Source organism: Nannospalax galili, unplaced genomic scaffold (genome assembly GCF_000622305.1).
Source record: "Nannospalax galili isolate Female #2095 unplaced genomic scaffold, S.galili_v1.0 scaffold217, whole genome shotgun sequence".
Lineage (NCBI taxonomy): Eukaryota > Metazoa > Chordata > Mammalia > Rodentia > Spalacidae > Nannospalax > Nannospalax galili.
The window spans coordinates 1,403,543-1,414,546 of record NW_008340643.1 but is presented as its reverse complement, the minus strand read 5'-3'; the positions used below and the strand labels follow the sequence as shown (position 1 = coordinate 1,414,546).

At 42.2% G+C, this 11,004-nt stretch overlaps 1 protein-coding gene across 7 annotated transcripts in view; it reads left to right on the top strand.

Moving 5' to 3' along the window:
• Positions 1 to 11,004, top strand: part of Sh3kbp1 (SH3 domain containing kinase binding protein 1) — a 390,661-nt gene that overhangs the window by 345,437 nt on the left and 34,220 nt on the right. For 6 of the 7 annotated variants that reach the window (XM_029564790.1, XM_008835702.2, XM_008835705.2 and 3 more), the window contains one exon: positions 2,970 to 3,055. In XM_029564790.1, coding sequence (XP_029420650.1) covers positions 2,970 to 3,055 — 86 coding nt within the window. Of the gene's footprint in view, positions 1 to 2,463; positions 2,849 to 2,969; positions 3,056 to 11,004 lie in introns of those variants that run through there. The other variant, XM_008835706.2, reaches the window with a different exon arrangement.

Genomic DNA, 11,004 nt, shown 5'->3' with positions numbered 1-11,004 from the left:
TTTATTTATTTATTTATTTATTTAATATGTATGGGTGTTTTGTCTGCGTGTATGTAAGTGCACCACATGTGTGCAATGCCTGTAGAGGCCAGAAGAGGGTGTCAGAGCCCTGGAATTGGAGTTACACATTGTTGTTAGCTGAATTGTGGATGCTGGGAACTGAACCTGGGTCTTCTGCAAGAGCAGTCAGTGCTCTTAACTGCTGAGCCATCTTTCCATCCCCCTATTCTTTTTGTTTTTTGAGGTAGGATTTCACTAACTATGTAGCTCAGATTAAACCCAAATTTGTAACCCTCCTGCGTCTGTTATGTGTCCCAGGCTGGTCTCAGATTTGTAATCCTCCTGCCTCCACCTCCAAGGTGCTGAAATTGCAGATGTGTATAACTATTCCCAGTTTTTTTTTTTTTTTTTTTTTTTTGCTTTTTGGTAGTAGCTATGCTAACCTGTGTAAGGTGATAGCTCACTGTGGTTTTGATTGGCATTTTCCTGATGATTAGTGGTGCCGAGCAGTTTGTCATGTACTTACTGGTCTTTTGTATATTGCCTTTTTTGAGAATTACCTCACTCTGGTCATTGTGGCTTTGCTGTTGAGTTGTACAATCCAGTGTTAGTTGAATCTGCATATGCAGAACTTGTCGAAAGTTGACTACACCTTCAGATTAGTAGCTGTTAGGTTTCTGACCATCAAGTGTTTTGAAATAAATTGCTTTGACCCTACCATTCTTTATGACTTAGTATCTGCCCGAGGCAGTGACCTTGAGGGCCCAGAGCCTTAGTTGCCAGGAACATAGAAATGGATTCTGAAATGGAACCCTGGCTTGGGGACACCAAAGCCTTACGAAGCAGGGTGAGATAATAAAGAAGCTGTGAAGTTCTTTCACCCCTCAGGTTGAATAGATCATACTTTTCTTGAACATCTCTTTCAGCACAGCTCTGAATGGACCAGCAAGCCTCATAATACATACTCTAGAACAGTCTTTATGGAGTTCGAGTGGAAGAGGGAGCATTACATACATGAGTCTTACCTCTAGTCAAGAGGATTTGAGAGTTTAGAGTCATGTTTACTTGAGAACTAAAGGAGATGCTCCTCCTTCCATGAGTCACCACCCTACAAAAACAGACATTCTGTGCAAATACTCCCACAACTCCATCTGGATTGAGAAGTGCAGGAGTCACCTCGTCAGCTCCCTAATTGAGAGCCCTCCCTGTCCTCTGGCCTTACAAGTGTTCCTCCAACCTCACTACCTCCAGGATAAAGCCACCCCTGTCATGCCTGACCCAGTATAACCTGGCCCATGCTAATCTCGCCAACTTGTCTCCTCTTGCTTGTCTCTGGGGACTTTAGGCTTTTAGTCCTGGGACCCCTGACACCCTCATGCACACTTTGGTCTCTCCTCAGTCTTGCTTCTCTCTCTCTCTCCTCTATCCTTTCTTTTCTTTTTCTTTCTAATCCTTCCTTTTTTCATTAGATTTTTTTGTTAATGTAGGTGTACACAGACACAGCACACTTGTGACGGCTAGAAGACAGCCTCAGGTGTCAGTCCTGTGACTCAATTGCTTTCTACCTTTAGAAGGTGCCTCTTTGTGTCCCCCAGCCCACCACATTCACCAGGTTAGCTAGCCCAAAGACTTCCAGGAATTCTTCTGCCTGCACCTCCCATTTGCCTCAGGAGCACTCAGATTATAGATGCAAGCAATTGGGCCTGCTTTATGTGGGTTCTAGAGTTCCAAACTTTGGTCCTCATGCTTATGTGGCAAGTGGTTTAACCCACTGGGCCATTTCCCTATCCCACAATCCTGCCTCTTATGGGTATATCTTTTCTTTCTTTTCCAAGGCCCAACTGTAATGCTTCCTGTTCTGTGCACCCTGCAGAGCTCCCTACCCCATTCAGGACCATGACATGTAGCTATCTTGAGTGACCCCATGCTTTGTGGGCCTGTGGTAGTCTATGTGTCTCTCTTGTTTAGACCATGAGCCTTTCCAGAGTAAGTAATTCCCAGCTTGACTCCATACCCCCAGCACAATCAGCATTTGACAGGTGTTTGGGGAAGTAAATCTGTTACTCCTTATGTATTTCAGCTTTAGGCCATGGTGACCTTCAAAGGCTGTGAGGTGGACTATTTCTATTCCCTTACTGGGAGCAACTGCTCAGCTCTCCCTCTCATTTTATGGGCAAGAATCAGCCCTTGGATAACCTTATTCAGGGCTCATCTCCCTAACAAGGCCAAAGAACTGCCCTTTTGGAGGGATATGGAGGAACCTCAGGCTGGTACACAAAGAGGCTGTGTTTTTCTCATCATCTTATAGGCCTGTTCCCATACTATATGTGGGCTGCTTCCAGCCCAAATGCTAGAGAAGTCACTCATGTCCTAATGGGCATGGAGCAGGGGCAGATGGGAGGGGGTAGGGGAGTGACCACCTAGGAGCTATCTAATTTTACAGACTCGTGCCCCATTGCCAGCCTTCAGGTTGCCAGATCTCAACTTGACACCTTGTGCCTGTCAACAGCCTGCCTGATGCCTCAGCTCCAAGCCAAAGAACTTTTTCTCAAGGTTAAAAGTAGCTGACCTTTGACAAGAAGCATTGGCTAAATTCTGTGTTCCTTAAAAGGGAAGCTCCAATTTGCCAGTGCTTATTTGGCCATTGGGTGGGAGCAGGCCTGTGTTGCATCCTGTGTACCCAGTGGGAGGGTTTGTGGCTGGAAGTGTACTGACAATTATTAAAATAGCCATCTTTGAAAATATGTGCAGAAGAAAGGGACATCCAGTCTGCTGGCCAGTTTGTACCATGGCCCATGTGGCTAGACAGCTCATTGGCTTTCACTGGCTCCCTCTGGCTCCTTCACAAGCGACAGTGCCATTTGCCCCACACACAGCACCCTCCTTAATGTGTGTGCAGCAAGAAATCTGACAGGATGACAAGGACACATAGCAATTATTAAGTGTCTGGACTTGTGTTTTTAATGTAGGGGTGACGGTCCAAAGATTGACCTGGCGGGCAGCACACTCTCTGGCATTCTGGACAAGGACCTCTCGGACCGCAGCAATGACATTGGTGAGTAAGGGCATTGCCCTGCTTTGTTTTGAAGAGTTAGGAAAGAACTTCAGAGCCTGGCTTTGCCCCTTCCAACAGTGTGATGAGATCCACCATGACCATTGAAATGCCAGACTACCAGCTCTTGCTGGGTTTGAGGTATCACTGTTTTACAAAGAGGGGAAGTCAGTGATGGTAATTTCTACATGAAAACAAAATACCTGGGATTTTTGTCCTCTCTCCTCTCCTCTTTGTTTTAGCAAAATTCCCTCCCAAGTTCTAATGAAAAGAAATGATGAATGAAGCTTTTTGTAGAAGTCAGCACTCACTTCATGTTTCCAGCCTGGAAAAGGGTGCAAGTGCAAAATGCCAGGGTTTATTCTAGATGTGGCACTAAGTACTTTGACTCTGAGTTTAAAATGAGTTTTGTTATGGATGGTAATTGCCACTTAGCACAAAACATGAGGAACTTGCTTTCTCAAGGTTAAGGCACCATTGTGTGATAATGGGAAGGGGGCTAACATCACTGTGAATGAGCAAAAGTCAGAAGTCCTTTGGGGGGTATGTCTGGGTGGATGTGAGGCTGCTGCTAGTGTGATTGTGATCCTGGTAACAACCCTTTTCAGTCCAGATCTTTTTTTAGCCCTGAATATTTTATTTGTACCTATTGTATTCATAAGTTAGCATTCTCTGGTATTCTATTATAGAAGACTAGGTTTTGAAATTTGCCTTATTTTAATTTAACATTTTGTTAAGTTATTATACATTCACAAACAGATTTTAGAAATGATACAGAGACTTTTTCCCTCCCTGCCCCATAGTAGCATCTCTCAAAAGCGCAGTGCTGTATTGCAATAAGACATTGATGTTGTTATAACCCACCAGTCTTATTCAGATTTGCCCAATTTTACTGGCACCTATATATGTATAGGGTAAGTATGTCTCTGCTAACATACTCAAAGTTCAAAATATCTGTCACTACTAGGCTTGTCATGTTGCTTATCTCTTTTTCTTTGTTTTTTTAATTTTGTTTTCTAAATTTCATTTGTTTGTGGGAGGGGTGAGGGTTTTAAAATTTTATTTTTCTTTTATGTGTATGTGTTTTGAGTGCATATTTGTAAGTGCACCTCTGGGTGCAGTTCCCACAGAGGCCAAAAGAGAGCATCAGATCCTCTGAGATTAAAGTTAAGGACAGTTGCTAGTTATCATATGGGTGCTGGAAACCGAACCTCAGTCCTCTTCAAGAGTAGCCAGTACTCTTAACTGCTTGCTGAGCCATCTCTCCAACCCCTCCCCCCAGGTTTTTTTTTAAGGCCAGTTCTCATTGCATAGCCCAGGCACCCTAGTTTCCTTTCTAGTTGCTGTGACAAAATACCCTGACTAAAAGCAACTTAGGGGAGAAAGGTTTACCTTAACTCACAATGACCAGTTACAGTCCATCATTGCAGGGAAGTCAAGGTGTGAGGAACTTGAAGCAACTAGTCACATTCATAGTCAAGAGCAGAGTGAATGCATGCATGCTTCCACCCAGCTCGCTTTCTCCATGCCTGTGCAGTTTAGCAACCTCTGCCTAAGGAATGGTGTCACCCATGGTGGGAGGGTTTTCCCAGCTCAATTAGCATAATCAAGATAATTCCCCCACCTAGATATACTCATAGGCCAACCTGATCTAGACAATCCCTCATTGAAGCTCTTTTCCCAGAAGATTCTAGATTATGTCAAATTGACAGTTACCATCACACCAGGCTAGCCTGGAACTTATTATAATGTGTAGCCCAGGTTGTGTCAAACTCAACGATCCTCCTGCCTCCAGATTAATGGTATATACATACCATCATGCCAGGGTGTGTTGCTCATTTCTAACCACACCCACTTCCTTCCTGTCACCCCACCCCTAACATCTGACAGTTACTATCAGGATTGATTTGACATAGAAGATATATTACCAGCATCATCTGTGTTGGCCACTCAATTTAGAAACAAATGTCAAACCATCAGCAGGCCTTACAAAAGCAATAGAGTGCCTAACATGAGCATTCTTCTAGCATGATGTGACTCCTGGGGTTGGGTTCTGTTTTCTTCTGAATCTGCTAATGGAATCACATCTTGGCAAATTGCTGACCTGCTGTCTCTGTCCTGACCTTGTGAGGGCTTCTGTGTAGGATGTACGCTTGTGACTGTAAATACCAAAAGGTCTTGTGCTGCTTCCAGAAGCTGGTTCATGTTCTTGGCTAGCTTTTGAGAATCTGTCAAGAACCATAACCTGACAGCTTGAGCTGATGCAATAACAGCACAAACTGGCCTGCTGTTGCTTTCGATTGGGTGAAAGGGCAGGGCAGAGCAGAGAGTGACCGATTGAAATGTAGCCATTAGAATGAGCCAGATTGCATTCTGGTTCTCCCACTGTGGTTTGGTATATTTAAAGCCAGAGCAACTGATTGGTAAAGTGTTGGTAAAGGTCATGTGGGGCCTCACATAGGAAGGGAGGTGTTTTTTTATCTCTAGAATACATAGTGCTATGTGTCTTGCTTTTTCAAGAGCATTGGCTTTTGATCCTTTCTTTGGGTCTGGAGATGTCTAGTTTGGTTATTACCAAAGTATGAAGAGCTTGTTTCCCAGTCTGACCAACAAGTATGGAAATATTGGTGGTATTGATGGAGAGGGGTTTCATACTCTGGAAACTTAAGCCCCAAATATATATGTTGGGAAGCCCAGAGAGATGATGCTGAGGCTGGATTCTTTCATTTTGCCAAGAAGACATTAGTCCTAGAAGACTATCATTGCAGAGGTTAACTTAGTGTATACATTATTTGCATTTCAAAAAATGATGATGGGCAGCTATGTAATCAACCAGTAAATAATTTGAATATCTATTACTCAAATACCCTCACACATGAGTCTACTTCTGTGGACATTAGATCTGCTTGGACCTCTAAGACAGCAAATGGCAAATAAGATAACACTGGATGTGTGAGTAAGTGACAGCTGAGTGGCAGGAAATAATGCTGATCAGGATGTGCTCAAGTGCCAGGGTGCTGGGACGTCCTCCATGGAAGAGGACAGACTTATCTGTACCTTACATTTGCTTAGGCATGGGTAGGGACAGGCAGGAACGTCACATGGGGAAGTGCTAGCAGCTTGGCATAGACGAACCTGGCTATAGTAAGTTTGTGCTGAGAAGAAGAGGAGTTGACTTGGAAATGTAAGTAGGAATCAAATCGAATTTGATTGGAATGGTTTTGTAATTTATTCTAGAGACAGTGGGAGCTGTCAATGGTTGACATTGAAATAATATAGCTATCCTAAAAATTAGGATAATAAATGCTGAAGAGCTGTATGGGACCAATCAGATGAAGAAGGAAAGCTATGTTTGAAGGAGTTGGGTTATTTGATGGCTGAGGGGAGAGAAAGAGCCAGAAGTCAGCTACTTATAGAAGGATTAGGAAAGGAAGGATGGATGTGGAAGTAGTGACATGGGAGAATTATTGCTAGGCCTTCAGAACAGATTGGATGTGGGAGAATGATTAAGTCAGTTGTGAGTTTAGAGTCAGGTGCCTGGGGTTCAAAAAAAGACAGGTAGAAATGAGCATGTCAAAAGAAGGACATAGTTTAGGGAACAATATGGTGGGTTTAATTAAGCACATTAACTTTGAAGTTTGGCCAGACACCCCATGTTAGTGTTGGAGTCTGAACGTGGAGGTCTGAAGCTTTAGAGACTGGCAGTATTGGAGGCAGAGATTAGTAGTTTCCAAGAAGCACTGTTGGGAAAGGAGAATATGGGACTGGTGGCTACAAGCCTGAATTTGAGTGCCATAGCTGTTGCTTCTGGCCTGGGTGGCCCTCCATATCCATGGACTCTGAGCACTCTTTATCAACTTCCTTACCTTGTCTTCCAGAATTATGTCAAACTACTGGGACTGCAGAAAGATAGAAATGCTTGTATTAATGTTTGCCTAGAGGTATCTGATGGGTCAAGAAGAGTCTTGATCATATGAAAAGGGGAAGGAAAGAAAAAGTTTTTAAATAGGGCTGGAGAAATGTCTTGTGGTAAAGTACTTGGTGCACAAACATGAGGACCTGAGTTCAGATCCCCAGAACCCACATAAAGCAGGGTGCAGTAGCAAGTATGTATAATTTCAGTAATCCAACAGTAAGACAGGAGACTGAGACAGGAAAATCCCCTGAGGCTGATGGGCCAGTAGCCTGGTGTACACAGTAGAGATCAACAAGAAACCCTCTCTCAAACAAGGTAGTCCTCTGACTTCCACATGTGTACCATGTCATGTGATACACACACACACACACACACACACACACACACACACACACACGCACACACGCACGCGCGCATGCACGCACAGACTTTTTTTAGAGGGGGAAAGATGCACCTGAAGACCACACCCCTTCTGAAATCCACATTTAAGGGGAAAGAAGCGCCTTGCAACATCACGAAGGCCAAGGGAGAAGCAGATTTTTAAGCAGTGTCTTGAGACTCAAAAACAGAACTCTTCTTTGCAGGTGGATTGGTCAAGGAGCAAGGGACAATGCAGAGGGGTTGGCTCTCTCCAGGGCTGCTTTTGTAGGATCTGTGCATTGCTTTGAATTAAGGAGGACATTATTTGTACCAGAATGTGTTTGTTAGTGATTCAGACAATTGAAGCTGTCCAAATGTGGGCTGCAGTGAATAGCATAATACAGCCCTGAACATCATTAGAAACCATCAGCATTTGCTATAAATAAATCTGTGTTTCCTCTTAATAAAGCTGTAATTTTAAATTATTATAATATTAAATTAGAGAATATGGCTTTTTCAGATCTCGTGTGGGCAGCTATCAGCATCTGTCAGCCAAGAATAATTTCGAATGAAATCAATTGGTCCAAAAACTAAGCTGTTGATGTCAGATTGAGATATTGTTTGTATCAAACTATGCAGCCATTTTTCAAGTAGCATAATAGAAAGCATGGAAGAGCTCCAACACAGGCCTGTGCATGAATAGGAATGAAAATTAAATTGTCCAGTTTTCTTTAGCTGATGGAAGAATTTGTGTTCCGATTGAATGGGAGATTATAGGCCATGGAGTCAAGTGCCATAACATTTACTTTTATTATGCCATATACTGTAGTTCACACCACATGGTGAGATTTATTGTTGCACTTCAATACAACCAAGAGATTGTCAGTTCCTTTCCCTCTGAAGCACATAGCAACGGGCCTCCAGATAGGAAGCAGCCTATGAACTAAGCCACCTAATTTCAACTAATTAACTTGGAGAAAGTCTTTCTCATTCCTTTTCAGTTGCTTAGCATCTTTGTTAGAACTGATTGTGTTTTCCTTTTTCCTTCAATTCTGTTCAAATCTCTTCAAACTCCCCATTGCCACTTCTTTATTTCAACACCGCCCCCTCCTCACTGAAGGAAGGTGAAGTTTTCCTCTTAGTCTTCAACTTGACCCACCAAGCATGTCACACTATAGTTAATTTGGGGGCCAAGAGCTAGTGCCTTTAAAGTCAATGGACTTTATTGAAAAGAGAAGATGGCTAACTTCAACTTGTCTTCAGAGCTCTCTTGGATGCCTGGGGACAATGGTTCCTTTGAACCAAGAAATATAAAAGTACTTCCCTACGTGCTACAAATACTATTAAGGGCCAGTCAATTTGGGGATCAATTGGAAAGGTTCAAAAACTCAATCATGGGAGCTGGAGAGATGGCTCAGCAGTTAAGAGCAGTTGCTGCTCTTGCAAAGAACCCAGGGTTCCTTGTACCCACGTGGTGGCTAACAACCATCTGTAGCTCCAGTTTTAGGGTATCTGATGCCCTCTTCTGGCTTCCACAGGCATTGTGTGACAAGGGAACACTTACATGCAGGCAAAACACTTATACACATAAAATAAATAAAATTTAAGTAGAGTATCACCTTAGAAAACAAACAAAAAGAAACTCATAGTGATGTGCAGCTCTGTACATTTATTAAAAAGTTTGTTGTATAAAGTTGATAATTTAATGGTTTATAAATTACACCCCAGTAAAGCTCTTAAAATAAGAGCAAATTGAAATGTTCCCTACTCTTACATCGAGATCCCAATGCTAAAACATATGTTTATAAGCCTGAGTTTGGGGAGACAGCTCAGTCGGAAGACCTGAATTCAGTCCCCAGAACCCATGTTTAAAAACTGCTGGGTATGGTATCTTGTGCATCTAATCTCAACACTGAGGAGGTGGATACAGGTAAATAAATCCCTGTTACTCACTGGCCAGCCAGCCTAGCCTACTTTGTGAGCTCCAGACCAGTGACAGACCCTTTTTCACACACAAAAAGCAGGTAAATAGAGCCTAAGGAACCACACCCAAGATTTCGAGATTGTCTTCTGGCCTTCACACACATGTGTATCTGCACACACACACACACACATACACACACACACACACACACAGAGTAAGATAGAAACACTGTTCGTGTAAGTATGGTGTTAGAAGTGTCCATCTTTCCTACTTTATAAACTAATTGTGATTATGTGGAACAATATCATTATCCTGGTATTTCTAAATTGCATGTAAACCAATCCTTTTGATACAGAACTATCTGTATCTAAAGAGCTTGGAGAGGAGATTGTATGAGGATTGTTTTAGAACTTGTAGAGATTTATGCAGATACAAGTAATCCTCTTAGGTTATGAAATATGTGCATTGTTTTACACGAATTTCTTAAATTTGAGGCACACCTGGACATTGATACTGAGATGATTACAGACTTGCTGATGGAATGGAATGCCCAAAGTGTTGCAAAAGCTGAGTATTTAGAAAGGGAAATGGGGGTAAAGCCTGGCTTTAACTGTTTCTGATTCCTCTCTGAGGTACAATTGCAGATAGTTGCCTTTGAGGGAATATAGGTGTGTATAGAATAGCCTTTGGCTGCAGTCATCCCTCTAGTACAGTGGAGGCCAGAGCCTTCTGACAGATTAATTCTCCCTTCTCCCAGCATTCCTGTTTCCAAGTGTTGAAATTATAGCAATGAGTGCAAGCAAGAGGAAGGAACTAGTAGTCACTGGGTGCCTACCAGATGTCATATATTTTTCTCATCATCAACATCACTGTGAGGGGGTGGTATAATGATATGTGGTTTGAGACCAAACGAACAGTGAATAAAGATAGGTAATTTGGCAAGGATAATCAGCTAGTTAGGAAAAAGCAGAGCTGCAGCTCTGCTACCCAAAGGACATATGATAATGATGTCTGGAGACATTGCTAGTCACAAGGGTAGGGATGTTACTGACTTCTGGTGAGTAAAGACCAGGTACACTAATGAACATCTTGTGGTATATAGGACAGCCCCACAAATAGCTAAGAAAGATCTAGCCTCAAATAGCAGCATCACAGAGGTCTGTTTCAAAAATCGGATTAGTAAACTAGGAACAGCTGAGCTGAGGATTCTCTCTCTCTCTCTCTCTTTCTCTCTTTCTTTCTCTCTCTCCCCCCCTCCCCCCTCCCCCCACCTACCTAAAATGCAGCCTTGTGTTTGTTGGAGTTACATAATTTCCAGAGAATCTCCATAAAACCTACTTTGAAAGCAGTTTCAGAGCTTTTGGAAGCCAGTGAGTTTATACACAAGAAGGTAAATACATATACTGGAAATAATGAATTGAGACATCATTCAATGCTGTGGCCATGGCCTCTCAGAGAGAACTCTATCCCAGGCTTGTGGTAAGTTATTTGCCCTAGAAAAAGTGATACAAGTTAAGCCTGGTTCTCACATAGATAGAAACTTTTGTATTTGAGATTATATACTCTCTAATGATTTACTAGCTGATATTTAACTTATTAAATAAAAAGACAAGAAACATGAAATTTGATCAATATTAAATTCTACATCTCTATATAGTAAATCTATGTAAGACATACATAAAGCAAATTAATTCTTTTTTAATTTTTAAAAATTTATTTTGTAACCACATAATTAGTAGAAACATATCATTG